The sequence below is a fragment of the Acomys russatus genome, chromosome 7, assembly GCF_903995435.1.
Source record: "Acomys russatus chromosome 7, mAcoRus1.1, whole genome shotgun sequence".
Taxonomy (NCBI): domain Eukaryota; kingdom Metazoa; phylum Chordata; class Mammalia; order Rodentia; family Muridae; genus Acomys; species Acomys russatus.
In genome coordinates this window covers 58,540,112-58,558,975 of record NC_067143.1, presented here as the reverse complement: position 1 = coordinate 58,558,975, position 18,864 = coordinate 58,540,112, and the positions used below count along the sequence as shown (strand labels likewise).

Here is an 18,864-nt window from a genome sequence, read left to right as displayed (position 1 = left end):
CTGAAGGTGGACTCCAGGGGTGGGAGCTGGTGGGTCTGCTGAAGCAGTGGACTCCAGGGGGGAGCTGGTGGAAGCAGTGGACTCCAGGGGTGGGAGCTGGGGTGTGAAGCAGTGACCCAGGGGGCTCCAAAGCTTCCAAGAGGAGGAACACTGAGGCAGCAGCAGCCACTGTGTCCTTCCGTCCTGCAGGGATGCCTCTTCCATCTGCCTCACTGCTTAGAATAGGGCCAAGAAGGGAGGCTTATTTATTTCCATGCTTTTATTTACTCATCTTTTATTCATTCACATCCTGTCACTGTATATTGTTTACATTATAAATCATATGTATTCCCACATTCCCTCTTAAGGAAAAAGCCCAAGAATTCAGATTGTTCTGAAGTTGTGAAAATGGTGGTGGTGGTGGCATCTTGTCTCCATCTTCCCTCAGACCTCTCAGAAGGATGCAAAAACTCCTCATTGTGCTGAGAGCTGAGGACTGAGGCCACCTAGACACACCACCCCACACCTAATATGTACATCTGACCTTCAGTTCTTCAGAGGGGCACGAAAAGGAGGAAGAAAGAGCTCACTCAGTTTGTAAAGTGTTTGCCACGTACACATGAGATCCTGAGTTCAATCTCCAGCATCTGTTTTTGTTTGTTTTAAGCCAGCCTGCTTTGGTAATACTGGCTTGTCTTCCCAGAACTGGAGAGGCAGATAAAGGCCAAGCTCTAAGCCAATAAGAGAGTCTGTCACAATTTTTTTAAAAATGGCCAGTGCCTTAAGAACAACACCCAAGGTTGTCCTCTGGCCTTCACATGCACAACTTGTACAAGGACACCTGCACATACATGAACATGCAAACATGCTCAAAAAGATGAAATGAAAGGAAGTGGAATCTGCAGGGAAACCCCAGGATGGTGTGTCCCCTCCCCCATCCTTGTCCTGAGCTGACCTGGAGGCTTAGACTGTGGCAGTCACTGCTTCCAACTATCTGAGCTGAATCAAGCTGATCTGGAGGAAAGCCTCATGTGACCCACCAGAGAGATGGGTTGCAGATGCGAAGACCACAGAAGTTCACAGGCAAGGGATCTGTGGGACCAAGAGGTAACCCCATGGGGTGGTGACATATAAACCAAAGCAAGTGGGAATGAGTGCAACACAACATGTCCTGGTGGGGACCCAAAGGGAGCGGACATATTGTATTTATAGATGAACGTCTAGGTGGGCTCAGAAGACCTGGAGTTCTGAACAGATCCTGATTTTAAAAACTTGGCTGAGCAGATGACTATAGCTGCACAGGCTTGTGTGTGAAGAGAAATGTGCGGAAGCCAGGGAAGAACCGTGGCAACCTTAGGCTCCATGCCTCAGGTTTTGTTTATTTGTTTAGAGACGGAGTCCATCCCTACGCTGGAGCTCACCAAGAAGGCTAGGGATCTGCCTGTCTTTGTCTCTACGGCACCAGGATTACAAGAGAACAGCACCGTAGTGAGTTCTAGGCTAGCCAGAAATATTGAATGCAAGTCTGTCTCAAAGAAGAAAGAAAGAAAGAAAGAAAGAAAGAAGGAGGAGGAGGAAGGAAGGAAATAGAAAACTGGACAGGTTTTGTTTTCATTTTATAGCAGGGCATCACTCTACTTATCTAACTGCTCTCATTCCTTATCACAAATAAGAGTGACAAACAAGGAGTGCCACCTTACAAGAAAACATTCTATGAAACCCAAATACATTCATAGAAATGTCAAAAGAATCTTCATTCCCAAGCTCTTTTTTTAAAAAATGAGTTAACCTGACAGTACTAGACATTAGGACTTGCTAATATATTCAAATTTAATATATCCTATATCTGGATGTGTGTCTTATTCTTAAAATATTTGAAAATAAAATTAAGAATAGACATTGAAGGAAGGCCTGTGGTTTCCATGTTGCTATGAAACACCATTTAAGAACAGCTAGCTACCTATAGCTAGATAAACACTGTCTAAGTCCAACAGAGGAGCACGGGTGATCCATCACTCACCGCAAACCTGTTCTCACTTCATTTGCCCAATTGTGGTTCTCAGTTGCTGTGTAATGTACATATAAACTTATTTCCAGTAAGATGGAGGTTTTTTTTTCAAAGCACTCTATCTATAGAGTCTAGATATTGTCATCTTCACTCATGCATCTGACAAATATTTATTGGAGCCATATGGTGGGAAGTGTTCTAGCTGTTGGGGGAAGCACAGGTAACCCAAAGAGACAGGAGGACCAATTCTTTCCATGAAGCTTCTACAACCCATGATACTGATATGTATTGGAAGGCGGAGAGGGCAATGGAGGAAGACAAGACAAGGCCAGAAGACGAGTACTGTGTTTGTAGGGGGGTGTGTGTGTATGTGCACATGTCTGTACATGTATATGGAGGCCAGAGAATAGTGATGTCATCCCTTAAGTCACTTCTACTTTTTGTTTGAGACAAGGTCTTTTACCAGCCTGGAACTTTGCCAACTCGGCTAAGCTAGCTGATCAGGGACCTGCTTGTCTCTGCCTCTGGTCCTCTCCATCACTGGAATCACAGAGACACTCCCCCACCCCCACCCCCTGCCACATACCCATAGGGTTTACATGGGTTCCAGGGATTCAAACTCAGATCCTCATGTGTGCGTGGGAAGAGTACCTTACCAGCTGAGTCATCTCCCAGCCCGCCTGTGTTATTGGTTAGTCAGTGACGTACTCACTGAGGAAACTGCTCTAAGGACAAAGCCTTGGAGGAGGAGAGATATTGAGCCGTGTAGGTATCGAGGGACAGAGCATTCCAGGAAGTGCACACCATCTACAGTCTCAGGGGGGGAGAGCTTTCCAACCGTGTCTGGAGTGCGGCAGGTGGAGGGTGGAGCTGGAGGCTCAGAGAGATGAGTAGCCCATATAACTGCATCAATGGGATCCAATGCCCCTCTTTCTATTCGAGGATCATAGTTGTCCTGTGTCCTGGGGAACAAACAGGCAATGTCTCAAGGACATTGTTGGCCTGGCTAGACACTGCTCCTCTGCTTACTTCTTCTGTGCCTGGGTCCTTCAGTTGCACTTTTTGGTCACCTTGTCAGTCGAGATTAGGATAAGCCAGTCAGTCATTCAAGACCACTGTTCCTGCTGTAGCCTTCTGTATGGTTGCTGTGGCAAAATACTTGAAAAAGAAACTTTAACAAGAAATCACTAGGGCTGGGGAGATGGTTCAGTGGTTAAGAGTCCTGGATATTCTTCCAAAGGTCCTGAGTTCAATACCCAACAACCACATGGTGACTCACAACCATCTATAATGAGATCTGCTGCCATCTTCTGGCATGCAGGCACACATGCGGGCAAAACAGTGTAGACAGAGTAAATAAATGATTAACAAAAGAAGAAGAAATTGTTTATTTTAGCTTATGGTTTAAACAGGGATACAATCTATCATGTCAGGGGCCATGGTGGCACAAATATGAGGTGGCTGGTCTGAAGAGGTGAGTGCTGGTACTCAGCTCACTTTCTAAGACCCCGCCCGCATGGAATGGTGCCACCCACATTCTGGGTGTCTTTTCCCTTCTCAGTTAAACTGCTTTGGAAATTCCCTCACACATAATATGATCAGCGGTATGTCATAGGTGAGTCCGAATATGGTTAGCTTGGCAACGATTACCCATCACACCTTCTAAACACAGAGGTTAGAGCTTAGGTAACAAATTTACCCCCTATTCCTAGGACCATTGCCCCTGTCATAGGCTTTTTTATAGGCTCAAGGAAAATATGCAGAAAGCAAGCCCGGACTCTATCCTTATTGTCTCAGCCCCTACCCCAGCTCAGCTGAGGATGAGCCTGAGCCTTATATGTGCAGAACCAGAAGATTCTTGGGAGTGCTTCCCTGACACCTAAGTAAGCCTCCTGCAGTCTGAGAACATGGAAGCACCTGCTGGAAGATTTTTTTTTTTAATGCCAACGTTTAACTCCTAGGATGCTTGACGCCATTAAAGACCATGGGGCTGGGTAACTGACTCAACCAGCAAAGCGCTTTGCCATGCAAGCATGAGGCCCTGTGCTTGATCCCCCCAGAACTGTTTGTGCCTTTAATCCAAGTGCTGAGGAAGTGAAGACAAAAGCGATAGGTACAGAGAGGGGTCCTGCCTCACAAACTAAGGTGGAAAGTCATAGAGGAAGAAATCCAACATTTTTGGCCTCCACGCACACAAGCATGTGCATAGATACAAATAACATATACTACAGATCACACACACACACACACACACACACACACACACACACACACACACTCCTTTAGTGTATTGTGGAAAACATAAACTGGGAGTCTTATTAATTCAGTACACACTGGACTCTCTGGAATAGAAGCCGTGACCAAGCATATTGGCTATGCATTCAACCAGGTAGGGCACCTTAAACCACTAGGCATGCTGGACCCTAAAGTGCACCCATTTCTTTTAAAATCAGAAGGTAAAATAAAATTTTAGGTAAAAAATTATGCTGCTACATAGATAGATATCAACTTTTTTTTGTCTGTATATCAGTGCAGGCCTAAAGAATAATTTAAAATGTTTTTAATGGGGTGAATACAAAGGTAGCTAAGAGGCCATCACTAATAAGTCCCTGGAGCCAGGCAGAATCTTGCAGGAATTGAACCTGATTGGGTTACTCCTGTTGGGTGATTTGCCTCTTGTATTCTTGTGACCTAATTGCATAAAAAAAAAAAAAAAAATCCTTAAGTAAAGTAGGATGGCATTTAACTGCCTATTGTTAGCAATAAGATAGTACAGCCACAGTTATTTTTGTAAGTATCTCTAACTCGGAGGGTAGCTAGTTATTAAACAGCCCATGTTCATCAAACAGCGTTTAATGGAGGCATGCTCTATTTAAATTGCTTTGCATGAAAACTTATTCTGTGCACAAAACTTTCAGTTGCTACAGATGATGATTCCAAAACAGGGTAATGCACTGCTCCAGTGGAGGAGGGATGGGCCAGCCAATGGAAAGAGGATAGGCGGTCCTAAGAAGAGTGCTGGGAGCTGAGGTGAGGTTGGGTACCAGAGTGCTCAGGGTCACCCGCAAGCTGCCTCCCTGCTCCCTTCTTCAGGCAGGCCTGCTCCACCTGGTGGAGGAAAGGTTCACTGCATCTGACTTTGAGTGCGTTTCCCCAAAAGCACGCTCCTAGGTAAATAAGGCCTGCTTTATTTGTAGGATGATCTCAAAAAAAAAAATTTTTTTTTTTAACAAAACAGGTAGTGAGGGAGTAGGAAAGTGAGGCAAGGGAGGGGGCTGTAGGTGGGCGTGTCAGGGAGGAGGCTATTGCAGGAGCGGCTTCAGTCTTACCGGGATGCTGCAGAGATTATGTGCGGAATAGCCCCTAGACTTTTTCTCCCACGAAGTAAAAAAGCTAGCTCTCTTCCTCATGGAGAGTTGGTCTAAGGGTGATGACCTAGCTTGCTTCCCAGGCTAGAGAATGATATATGTTGAAAGACCCGAGAATTCCTTACCCTGTAATCAGAAACTGTGTAGATGACTTCAAGTATAGCCCTCGCCTACTATGACTACAACTGCTCCAACACTGTGGTTCCCGAAGCGGCGTGGTCCTCTTTCTCCCGCTCCTGCTCCAGAAAGCCCAGCAAGGGAGCCAGCGACCTGCAAGGCTAGGGCTAAGGTCATATGACCACCAAGGACCAATCACGGGTCTAGAGGAGTAAGGGGCCCTGCTTCAAAGAAAAGAGGGCAGCTCATCTGTTGGAATAGAAAACCCAGTTCCCCCTATTGCTTTCCCTCACGCTTTCTTGTCCCTAAAGCCACACTCACCCCTGAGGTACTGAGTTATGAGAAGGGCTGCCTTCACTCTGCCCAGCAGCCAGGGCACCAGCGTCTCCAGCTCTCAGCAACTTGATCCCCTTGCAGAAAGAAAACAGTCATTATCAAAAGCCAATTGTCGTTCCGCCTCTTTAGAAAATTTTCCATTAAAGATAAAGCAAATTTTAATTAGATTAAGTATCCAATTACTGTAATTACATTTTTTAAAAATTCACATCAGGAAGATGACCCTTTTTAAAAAGGGTTACAGGAATAATTAGTGTATTCATATTAACCAAAATGTATTGGGTAATATTTATACCCAGAAGACAAAGTACATTCTACACATTTCACCTTTGGGGAAAGCTTGCAAATGTTTTGGCAGTGGCATGAATATTTATAGGCAAGAGTGTGCTTTAGCGAGATTATGTGAGGAAGCATTTAAATGCTCGTCCATTTTTACCCAGGGGTAAAGTATACAGAAAATGTAGTTCAGAGATTATGGATATGCAAAGAGTGACTTAAGCAGGAAATTTCTATTAGTTTGCTTAATTAATTGGCGCTGAAGACTATTTCTCCTTATTCAGAGCAGAGGGAAGGTATCTGGCTGTGACTTCTCTTTGGAAGTGGTGAGGTCATTGTCCACTTGCCCACAAGAGGCCCCTGTCTTCATATTCCTTATCTTTGCCTACCCTTTCCCATTGCAGAAGGAATCTGAGCCTTCTAGCTTTCCTCTGAAGTTTTTTTCATCTGATTCTAATTTTCTTCCTTCAGGCTTGCCTTTAGGAGCAGCTTCTAAGGCTGATTCTATCACGCACGCGCTAGTTCCCTCAAGCTCTGTGGGAGAGGAGGCACGGTTCCCATTTTGTCTATGAGAAACCCAGAGGTTCTCTAGAGCTTGGATGGCCTCTGGGTATTGCACTACAGAACTGGTCTCTTGAGAAGCTCTGCTGACTGACCTCAGACCTGTGTGGCCTCTGCTCTGCCTGTCGGGAAGCTGCCCGTCTGTGTGAGATGTCCCACCTTTGCTGCCGCTGACACACATCAACTAGGGCTCCCCTTGCTGATAGAGCTTATAATATCTTTCAAGCCAATACCTGAGTGGGGAACAGTGGGTGCTAAAAGAAGCCAGGAGATGACTTTGTTGGATCCTGCCTTGGGAACACGAGCTCCCCAGTGCGGATAACATCAAGAAACCGTATGCAATGACTTTGGATACTCACAATTGTCAGGTGCTTGGCACTCTCCTTTTTATTCATCTTTCAAAGTACACTGCCTTCTATGCGTTCCACATACATAAATTTTATTTTTGCTTTTTTTAAAAAGTTCTTTTTCTGGAAATTTTGTAGTTATAAGCCTCTCCCTTTCCCTATATTCTGGCTCCGTGGATATCATTTCTTTAATGGCTATACCAATTTCTTGTCTGTAGGAAGGACTAACTCTCCACAATGGGACTACCATCATTCCTTATTCACTCTTCCTTAAGGTGCCTTCTAGACAGATCAGAAGTTTAGGGTTACCCTTGCTTATGTAGATTTCAAAGCCAACATTTGCTAGAGAATGTATTTTTAAAAAATGAAGCCAGGTGTGTTGGCTCATGCCTTTAATCCTAGCACTTTGGAGGCAGAGGCAGCTAGATCTTTGTGAGTTCAAGGCCATCTTGGTCTATACATCAAGATCTAGGCCAGACATGGCTACACAGTGAGGCCCTGTCTCAAAGAGGGGGAAAAATCAATATATGTCTGTGAAGTCAATAGTCTGGGGCTTTAAGACATCTTCCTATGAAAGCCAGTTCTTGCTCAGCCTTGCCACAGAAGAAGATGCAACCCTGTCACTCTAGGGCTCCCATCTAGGTGAGCAAACCTAACAAACCCCACAGGAATAGCACCCAGAGGAACCCATCAAAAGTTAGCACAAGCCAGAGTCCACGAGAACCTTCCAGAAGTTGTTCCTGTAGCTGTGGACACTGTATTTAAGACTGGCAACGAGAGGGGTTAGGTAAAGGGAATTGGGTAAATTGGCATTCTGAATTCCAACAGACAGAGCTCTTGCAGACCTATGGAGGAGATGATATTTTAGGCTAAAGGATGGGTTATACAGGTCCTTAAAGGGGAGGCCTATGGGATGGGAAGGATATGATGATGACCAACGGGAAGAGAAGAGTGCACAGAGCTCTTGCTGCACCCTGCTGTGAGGCAGATGGGGTGTGGAGCATACCTAAGGGCAGCTGTTTTCTTCTTTCTTGGCACTTTCCTTGTTTTCCTCATGTTGATTTCTCCCATACCTTACTTTCACATCTCAGATGAAATTCCTCCTCTTACACACTTCTCACGAGAGTTCTCTGTTTCTCTTCTCTCTTAAGTCCTGTGCGCAACTGCCTTCCAGGGAGGCCTCATATTTAGGAAACAAAGAAATGGCTGCCACTTTAATCCAATCACTTTACAGTTACTTATGAGTGAATACCCTGGAATACTTCCCACTACCTCCTTTCTCCCTGTAGAAACTCTGGAAGCATCCTTATATTAAAGACAGTTTAACCTCAGCATGGACCTCCCGTAGCTGCTAATCACCAGGGTCACCAACAGGAGGTGCCTATCCCCCACTGGGGACCTTAATTGTCTCTTTGGTCTAATAACTGAGGGTCTTTTAGTTTCTCCTCATCTCTCCTGCCTACCTTTATTCTTCTAGAATGGGTCTTTTGGGGGCTCCCAGTCACAGGGGATGCCAAGGCCAGCCCAGAATGTACTGTTAGAAAGATACTGTTTGTTTCCAGTGAGAGAACAAGTAACCCACAGTTATCTGTTGTCCCTAGTTATTTTATGCCCCTTTGCCAAGCTGGAATGATTTTCTACACCCAAAAGTCCTTTCCAGCATCTTTCCCTTACAGGCCGGAAATACATCCTTTCGCTAGGAGGACTGATGCATTGGGAACTACACTCCTTTGGTCTGCTGTCCCTTCACCATGCCACAAATGCATGCTTGAACTCACTCCTGCTTCTTTCCTTTACACTAGCATCACTGCTGAGTCCTTGTGTGGTCCTCATGTCTGCTCCAGGTCTGGGCTTTTGCTCTAATATTGCCTCCTCTCACTTCCAGAGTTTTCATCATCATTTTTCTGATAAGTTTCCCCTAAACACACACACATTTGTTTCTTCCCTTAAAAAAAAGAGCAGCCCTAACCAGATACAGTGGCACATACATGTAGTCCAGCACTTACAATGTGGAGGCAGGAGGACTAGAAGTTCAAAGACAGCCTCAGCTACATGGCAAGTTCTAGGCTAGCCTGGGGTATGCAAAAAACCCTATTCTTGAACAACAAAGAACAAATATAGGCCTTCCTTAGCACTCGAAATCACCACTGTCCTTGTATTCACTTCTTTCCATTCAATCAGGTACAGACTGGACTTGATTTGCCAGCTCTACTTCCCTGACGTTTGTTCAGGTTTTAGCTCAAAGCTATCAGATTTGTGATCTCAGTTCTCTTAGACTATGTTTTAAAACCTTGCTTTGAAATAGACCTGCATTTTTCTAGAGGATTTTATTATAGTATACTTCCGGATCCAGGATGCTATAAGCCACCACAGAGCACAGCCAGCCAGGGCTTGACTGGAGCAGCCAATCACCTGTACCCGTTGAGAAGGTTTCTGTCACTTCTAGGACCACACTTCATCTGGCCGCAGTGCTGAGTGTGGACCCAGCTAGGTACTCTGGACCTTTGTGTTTTCATTTTTCACTGGGTGACGTCCCTGGTCTAATGTGATCTTGATCTCTGTCCATTCACTATGGCTACTGGCTGAAGTTTCAGCCACCAGTTCACTCGTCTTCACACGGTCCTCCACCCTCATCCTGCTATAACAATATTCATCTCGTATCCACCACCTTCCTCCTCTCTTTTCTGTACTTCCTAACTTTCTTGTTCTAATGGATACTTGGCTATTTCCTCTGGGCTGTTCCCTTTGCATTGTTTTTTTCCCTAAAGAAGATTTATTTGTCTTCTCATGACTCAAAGCTCAGGAACGTAATAGGTGTATAACTCAACCTTCCTCATGCTTTCAAATATCTCCTTTATAAGCAAGCAAGCAAGCAAACCAACCATTACTACCACCACTGACAACAGCAAAAATATAGTTCCAGGTCAGTAAAGTGCTTTGTCTTACAAGTGTGAAGAACAAAGTTCAATTACCAGAACATGGTAAAAACAAAGCAAAAAATAAATAAATAAAATAGGCACAGTGACCCATGCTTTTCAGCCTAGTGCTGGGAGGTGGAAATAGATGGATTCTCTAGGGCTTGCTAGCCAGCTACCCTTGCTAAACTAATCTACATCATAGTCTCAAAGGCCAGTAAAAGACCCTGCCTCAATATGTAGAGTGAACGGTGTTCCTGTGACACTTGAAGTTTTCTGAGATTGTCCTCTTGAGAATACCCACATTTAAGCATGCACACCTATACTTACACACACACACACACACACACACACACACACACACACACACACAGAGAGAGAGAGAGAGAGAGAGAGAGAGAGAGAGAGAGAGAGAGAGACCCTTTAAAAATGTATCATCTTCTTGTTTCCTGATCATTATCTTCATCTACCCATTTCTGTCCACACACAGGAATTTCATCACAGGATTGTTAACTAGATTTTCATTGTTTCCTCTTTACTTTCTGCAAATACTCTTGCTGATGCCATCTTCTGCTTGGTTTAATTTGGCATTGATTATATTACCAATTGACTTCAGCTTATACATATCTTCTAAGCTGAGCTTATGTTCCAAATATTTCTTTGTGGGTATTTCATGAAACTTCAAGCTCAAAACTTGAACTCATGATCATCTTAGCAACTTTATTCTGTTCCTGTTCTGAAATTTTTGTTACATAGAATCAGTGCCTACCAGTCACTCAAGCTAGAATTTGGGATGTTATTCCAGACGCCCCTGTATCTTTTGGTGACATATCCCCTGAGTGTTTGCTTCCTAACCTACCCCTGTTATCCATAAGCTCAAAGCTTCTCTGGTCTAATCTCTGTAGAGAGTAAAACTGGTAGTTCTAGGGTAAGTATCCCTGCATTCAAATCACAAATTCCAATTTATACTGGGTAGTTGTTGGGAAGTTTCTTACGCTTTTTGTGCCTTGTTTTTCTCATCTCTCAAATGGCATATAATATTACTTTCCTCGTATAACTACAGGACAATCGATTGAGTTATATTTGCTGCCTGGCTTTGGCAACTTGACACCTGGTCTAGTCACCTAGGAGGGAGGAACCTCAATTTCAGAATTGCATCTAACAGTTTTTCCTGTGAGTATGTCTGTGGGAGCGGTTTCTTGATTGATAGTTGATGTGAAAGGACCCATCCCATTGAAAGGTACCACCCCTGGGCAGGTGGGCTAGAGTTGTATAAGAACGGTAGCTGAGCAAGCAGAGGAACAAGTCAGCATTTCTCTATGGTCTCTGCATCAGGTCCTTCCGTGGCTTCCTTTGATGATAGACTGGAAGTTGTAAGCCAAGTCAGCTGTTTCTTAGTCCAGGTTGATTTTAGTCATGGAGTTTATTCCAGCAAGAATGAAGTAACTAGAGCAATAGGTGCGACCCTGAGAACATTGTAAGGACTGAATAGCTTTTGCCAGCATGGATGACATAAACAGTAAGACATTCTGATGTCTACAGATAAACATCTGTAGAAAAGATACTTACTTTTTTTTTTTGGCTTGTTTGTTTTATTTTGTTTTGAAACAGGCCCCTCCCTCTCTCTCTCTCTCTCTCTCTCTCTCTCTCTCTCTCTCTCTCTCTCTCTCGCCAGTTCTCGGTGTAGATGAGGCTGGCCTTGAACTCACAGATATCCACCTGCCTCTGCTTCCCAAGTGCTGCGATTAAAGGTGTGCACCACCATGCCTAGCTTGGATATCTGCTTCATAACTAGACTCTCTACCAGTCCTTCTTAATTCAGCTGCATGCCCCAGTCTGACCTTTGCAGATACCCAGTGTTTCCAGTCGATAGAATTTATAGATTCTTGGGAACTTATAGAGGCTTTCCCTTTTGTAACCAATTAACCTTTTATGCTGTACACCTTCTCTATCCAATTGGTAGCTGATGTTACATGTTGCTACTGGGCCACTGAAATATGACCGACTAGTGCTACACAATCTGAAATATTTTGGCTATATCAATTTAGATAGAAACTTATTTCACATGTTTATTTTAGACCCTTTAATGTGACTAGTAGAAAATCTGAGATGATGATGATGATGATTTGGTTTTTTGAGACAGGGCTTCTCTGTGTGGCCTTGGCTGTCTTGGACTTACTTTGTAGGCCAGGCTGGCCTAGAACTCACAGCCATCTGCCTGCCTCTGCCTCCCGAGTGCTGGGATTACAGGCGCTTGCCACCGCACCCAGCCTGAGATTACGTTTTTACTGGGTGATGTTGCTCTGTCCTTACCCAGTGTTGACCCTTCTCATCTGATACCCTGTTTCCTATCATTCTCTTCAGTCTTGTAGGTTTATACACTTTTTCATTTCTGGAAGTGTCCAAGGGAAAGCAGAAATAAATATATGTGTCACACTCAGAATATACTTTTGAGATCTGCAGTCTCACCACTTTAAGTCTGGCCACCAACTGCACATCCAGCTTAAAATAAAGTACTGGTAGTTCTCTGAACACAGCAGGATGCTGTGGACTTTTCCTGCCTTAGCTTTCTTTGCTTGCTTTTCCTGGAATACCCTTCTAACCCCTCTCACCTGTCTGCCTATTAAATAAAGAGCTTAAAATTCAGCTCAGCAGAGCCTTTCTTGACTCCTTTTTGCAGCTGAGCTGACTGTAGAGTCCAGAATTTTGTTTGGGTACCTACCTGTCTCTCAGTGGAACCCATTTGATTCATCATAGCCTGCAAGGCTAGCCAGATTTTGATGGGTAGCTTAAAACTAAAAGAGCATTTGTTAAACGGATACAGACAGGTAGCATAGAGGCAAGGTTTTGAAACAGATGCAGATGCTGCTGCTGGCTGACTCTCCTCCTCTCCCCTCTCCTCCTCTCCCCTCTCCCCTCTCCCCTCCTCCTCCTCCTCCTCCTCCTCCTCCTCCTCCTCCTCCTCCTTCTTCTTCTTCTTCTTCTTCTTTTTCTTCTCTCTTCTCTTCTCTCTCTCTCTCTCTCCTCTCTCTCTCTCTCTCTCTCTCTCTCTCTCTCTCTCTCTCTCTCTCTGTTTATCGAGGCAGGGTTTCTTTGTGGAATAGCCCTGATTGTCCTGGACTCACTTTGTAGACCAGGCTGGCCTCAAATTTACAGAGCTAGACCGGCCTCTGCCTCCCGAATGCTGGAATTAAAGACGACGTGCGTCACCACACCTGGCTTTGAAAAGGCTTAAGGGTAATTGTTATAAGCTGTTTCTTCTGCTGAGCTATTGGCAGGTGAGGATGATATCTGGGATTTTCCAGGTAGAGGGAACAAGATGAGCAAAACTCACTTGAAACAAGAAATTTGGTAGCAAATAATGAGTCATCCAGTCTCTAAAGTGCATCAGTAAGACTAGATAATACAGGGCCTTGAGGTCAGAGAAAGAAACTTGAAATCGTTCTGAAGGTCATGGTAGGTTTCGGAAGGCTTCATGCTATGGGCAACCGCTGAATAGTGCTGAAATTTGAATTTATCGCTATTGGCTGCAGATGGAGCATGGGAGCCAAGTAAGTTGGGAAAGTGAGTTTCTCCCACAAAGGAGGAAAGGGTTTACGGGTGGATGGCAAGCAAGGATGGAGAAAAGTGCAAAACTGTCAGGTTTAGGCGTTAGGATGCCCAGGCCTAGGTGACTGCCGGACGCAGGGCGAGCTAGAAGGTAGAAAAGCTTGCGGTTGGTACACACCACTCCGCCCTAGGGGCTCACTGGCGTAGCCGAGGGCATGCTTGTCTTGTCCCTCGCGCGCCGCCGTCCGCGTAGCCCGCGGGTCGGGTGTGAGCCCGCAAGCGCGCTGCGGTTCCGGTTCCGGTTCCGACTCCTGAGCCGCTCGGTACGCAGCCATGGCGTACTCCACCGTGCAGAGAGTGGCTCTGGCCTCCGGCCTCGTCCTGGCCGTGTCGCTGCTGCTCCCCAAGGCCTTCTTGTCCCGCGGGAAGCGGCCGGAGCCGCCGCCCGGTCCGGAAGGTGAGCCTCGGCTGGACAGCTGCGTCGCTCGCAGGCGGTCGGGGGCCCTCCTAGGCTCACATCCCTCCCTTCCGCGGCTTGCAGGTCATCTTGTCGCCTGTGTCTGAGTTTAGAGTCAGTAGGTTTCCTCTCTCAGCCGTGCGTCTGTTGGAGCGTTGGTTTTGGTAATGGAATTTCGTCTTGGTTTTGGGCGCTCAATGGTTAAGCCTCTTGTTGCCTCTTGAGCTGGGCTTGGTGGTTGCATCACTGTAAAGGCAAGGCCAGCCTGGTCTGCTTAATGAGTTCCAGGCCAGAGACCTCGTCTCAAAACAAGAAAAAACATCAAGATTTTGTTTCATAATTTAAAACATTTTTGTATCTGAGGTAGCGATAAACAAGTTATTGCACTCCTCATGCCTGTTAATTCTTGTTTTCTGGTATGAATGTGTTGTTTCAAAATCAGCCTCTTTGACTATTACATTGTGGCAGTTTGACCGAATCTGTAAATGCAGGGACCTGAATACTGGGAGAAGGGACTAGAACAATTTGCTATTATTCACAAAGTTCTGCACAAAGTTTGTCATGTGAATAATCCCTGTAACATCCTTGGGCCTTGGGAACGGTCTGCGAACGGCCTCCTCTGGTTTCAGCCTCCTGGTTGCTGGACAGCTCCCTTTGAACTGTAATCCTCTTTGAATTTTGTGCATATTGGCTGTCCTTCCATCCTCCGGGAGCATTAGAGATGAAAAACACTATAAATGCAAAGCGCCATGCTCTAGGGGCTGAAGGCAGGTTGAGCACGTTATTCTGCCTGCAGAATGTGTGGTTGATGAGCTATGCTTGTAAAGCTGCCATTCCCCCCCCCACACACACACTTTCTGTCATTACAAAACTCAAAAAGTGTTGCCCCTTTTCCCTCCATCTGTGGTTTTTGTCTTGAAGAGTACATCTGTGATGATCTTGAGCAGTGAAGGGTTTTTAAACCCCATTTCCCTGGTTGAAACATCTTAAGGACATGCTTTGGAAGCGAGTGGAGGACGCTCCTGCTTCCCAGTGTTGTAAAGGGCGTGGAGTGCATGGTAGATGTGACTCCTTCCCTTGGGAACCCAGGCCTGGTGCTCAGCGTTCCTATCTGGAGGTCTTTGCCCCCTTCTGTTTTCTTCATTCCTGAAATGCCCGTCTCTTGCTTCCCTCTCATCACTCCAGTTTCTGTTCAGATGTACGCCTCTAGACTTTGCCTGCTGACCCCAGTTAAAGTAAAGCTTCCCGCAGGACCACTTTAAAGGTGGTTTTGACCATACAGTACGTCCTATCACATGTCACACACAGAGGGTTCAAACACTCACTGAATTGCACAGAACAGGTATCAAATCCCTGCCTGGGGCTCCTCCTGGTTGAATAGAGGAAAATAGATGTGTTACCAGGTAAGTACCAACGTGTCAGTTGCTGGTTCATTCTGGCCTGTGCACCTGGTACAGCAGAGATGTACATATGGAACAGTCTGCTATTACAACTTAACAAAGGTTTTATAGAGAAGTCCCCTGCCGCAACCAATACATGTACCATGCAATTCGGCTGTTTAAGCACATAAGTCAATTTTTCCCCCCATATCCAGAGTTGTGTAGCCATCAGCCCAACATGTTTTAGAACATTTCATCACCTCCCAAAAGCAATCTGTACCTTTTAGGTGCCAGCACTCGCCTCATTTCTCCTTTGGTGGCAACAACCAGTCCTCTTTTTGTGCATCTGTAGGATCACCTAGATTCTTCCTGTGGGGCTTCTTTAACCTAGCATGACGTCTCTAGCATGTACCTCATTCCTCTTCACGCTTGAATAGTTGATAGATCTCACTCCGCTGATCTCTTTGTTAGTTGGTAGACAATTTGGGTTGTTTTGCCTTTCGGCTCTTACCACTGGTTTAAAGATTTCTGTGTGGACTTACACTTGTGATTGGACCTGAGAGTATCCTTACCTTGTCATACTGTTATATTTTCCTTTTTGAGAAACTGCCAGGTAGTTAACAAAGCAAGTTCACCACTTCACGGGCCTGCAGCAGTTTGTGAATGCTCTGATTTCTCTACATCTTGCCATCTAGGGACAAGGTTGAAATGACTGTGGCCATCTTGGGTCGTAACCACCATGATCACCTTTGAGTAATCCTCGTAAACTTCCTGGCAGAGTCTAGACAAAAGCTTAGAGTGGCGTGTGGCACTGTGTGAGCAGAGCCAGGTGCTGTTGAGACTGTGCCTCCCATCTTTGGCATTAGCTTGAGACAAACATGTGTTCCTGGGTTTATAGAAACCATTATGTCTTGATGGTTACCAAAGCCCCCTTCTTCTGACCCAGATAATGGAGAATCACCAGGCTTTCTTCTATCTTGACCACCACATTTCTGTCAGTAAGTCCCAAACAAATGATGCTGCAGTCTTGGGTCTATCTATCTTTCTTTGGTCTCCTGGGACCTTGAAGCTGGTATAGACACTAGGTTAGATTTTTTTCCAGACCATTGATGGCCTATCCTTCTAATTACAGCCAGCCTAATGAGTCAAGCATAGTGTGTCCTTGTGGTTGTGTTTTATCTCTCTGGTGACTGATGGTATTAAGGGATGTGTGTGTGTTTGCCTTTTGCATATCTTCGGTAGAGAAACATCTGCTCAAGTCTTTTATCTTTGTCATTTGTTATTGAGTTGTACATGTTGCTATATATTCCACTCTTACTAGTTCATTATCTTCTTCCATTCAGTGTTGTGCTCACTTTCCTCAAAAAAGGGAAGTTTTGCCGTTTTTGATGGATTTCAGTTTCTTTTAGTGTCAGATATGTCTACGACAAATCATTGTCTTATCTGAAGATTTATTCCTATGTTGGCAAGATCTATTGTTTATGATCCTGCATTGACAGCTCTCTCTCTCTTTCTTTCTTTCTTTCTTTTTTTTAAACTTTTGAAGACTAGGACCTGAACTGAGGTTCCCCTGAGGCACTGATAATATGGAGAAGGTTATTGCTGTCAGAACCAGTAATAGCCTGGGTCCAAGGCCTTGAGGGAGCTGTGGTTTAAGATCCTGAGAACCCAACTCTTGCCACTCAAAGGGGGCTATGGTTATCAGCGCCAAGGCCCTTGGGATGATTCCGTTTTGAAACATATCTAGATTAGTTTCCCACTGATTTTGTCCCATTGTATGATTTTTTTTTTTCTGTCATTGTACCATTTTCCCTTTCAGGAAAAACTATTTTGTTTTTGTTTTTGTTTTTGAGACAGGATTTCTTTGTGTATCCTTGGTTGTCCTGGACTCCACTTTGTAGACCAAGATAGCTTCAAATTCACAGAAGTCCTCCTGCCTCTGCCTCCCCAGTGCTGTGATTAAAGATGTGCTCCACCATGCCCAGCTTTTATTATTATCTTTATCTTTATTGTCTCTTTTCCCACTTAGAAACGAGGGCAGGTATTTATGTTTGTCCCATTGTTGTATTCCAGCTGTAGGCAGATGTATATACTGCAGACAGTGTTTACTGAACACATGCAAGAATGAGTGAATTAGTATGTGCTGCCCAGTGTCCACTGTTCAAGTTTTTGAGCTATAACCATTCCCATTAATTGTCATTCTTATATTTTTGACTGTGAGCCTAGCCTTTAATGGCTGAGCCATCTCTCAAGTCAAATTATGTCATTCTTTATGGTTACATAATTGGTCTTGCTTCCATGCATTAAATACTATCCATCTTGTAAATTATATTTGTAAAGAGCTTTAAGTGAGATCAGTGTGTTATATGATACAAACAAAATTGAAAGTATGTATTCATTAGAAATATGTCCACATTTTAACAGCTGTTATAGCCGGACTGTAGGATTATGGGTGGCTTTTATTCTTTACATGTTTCTGTGCTTTTTTGATAAGGGTGTCCGATTCTCTTATGATCAGAGAATATATAATGGCTCCTTCCTCCCATCTCCCAGTCCCCCACTGGAAGAATTCTTTTCAGGACCTACTAGAGAGCTCTAGCATGCCTGCTTCTCTATAGTGATAGACTCCACGAGCCACTCTATGCTCTGCATGTAGACTCCACGAGCCACTCTGTGCTCTGCATGTAGACTCCACGAGCCACTCTATGCTCTGCATGTAGACTCCACGAGCCACTCTATGCTCTGCATGTAGACTCCACGAGCCACTCTATGCTCTGCATGTAGACTCCACGAGCCACTCTATGCTCTGCATGTAGACTCGCATAAACGAGCCTAACTCTATGCTCTGCATGTAGACGCCACGACCACTCTATGCTCTGCATGTAGACTCCACGAGGCCACTCTGTGCTCTGCATGTAGACTCCACGAGCCACTCTGTGCTCTGCATGTAGACTCCATGAGCCACTCTATGCTCTGCCTGTAGACTCCACGAGCCACTCTGTGCTCTGCATGTAGACTCCACGAGCCACTCTGTGCTCTGCATGTAGACTCCATGAGCCACTCTATGCTCTGCATGTAGACTCCATGAGCCACTCTATGCTCTGCATGTAGACTCCACGAGCCACTCTATGCTCTCTGCATGTAGACTCCACGAGCCACTCTGTGCTCTGCATGTAAACTCCATGAGCCACTCTATGCTCTGCATGTAGACTCCACGAGCCACTCTGTGCTCTGCATGTAGACTCCACGAGCCACTTTGTGCTCTGCATGTAGACTCCACGAGCCACTCTATGCTCTGCATGTAGACTCCACGAGCCACTCTGTGCTCTGCATGTAGACTCCATGAGCCACTCTATGCTCTGCATGTAGACTCCACGAGCCACTCTGTGCTCTGCATGTAGACTCCACGAGCCACTCTGTGCTCTGCATGTAGACTCCATGAGCCACTCTGTGCTCTGCATGTAGACTCCACGAGCCACTCTATGCTCTGCATGTAGACTCCATGAGCCACTCTATGCTCTCTGCATGTAGACTCCATGAGCCACTCTATGCTCAGCATGTAGACTCCATGA

At 45.1% G+C, this 18,864-nt stretch overlaps 1 protein-coding gene across 2 annotated transcripts in view; it reads left to right on the top strand.

The window, feature by feature from the left end:
- Positions 1-13,751: 13,751 nt before the first annotated feature.
- The window catches only part of Ric3 (RIC3 acetylcholine receptor chaperone), a 38,924-nt gene continuing 33,811 nt past the window's right edge, over positions 13,752-18,864 (top strand). For both annotated transcript variants that reach the window (XM_051149191.1, XM_051149190.1), the window contains exon 1: positions 13,752-13,913. In XM_051149191.1, coding sequence (XP_051005148.1) covers positions 13,790-13,913 — 124 coding nt within the window. In that variant the 5' untranslated portion in view covers positions 13,752-13,789. The remainder of the gene's footprint in view (positions 13,914-18,864) is intronic.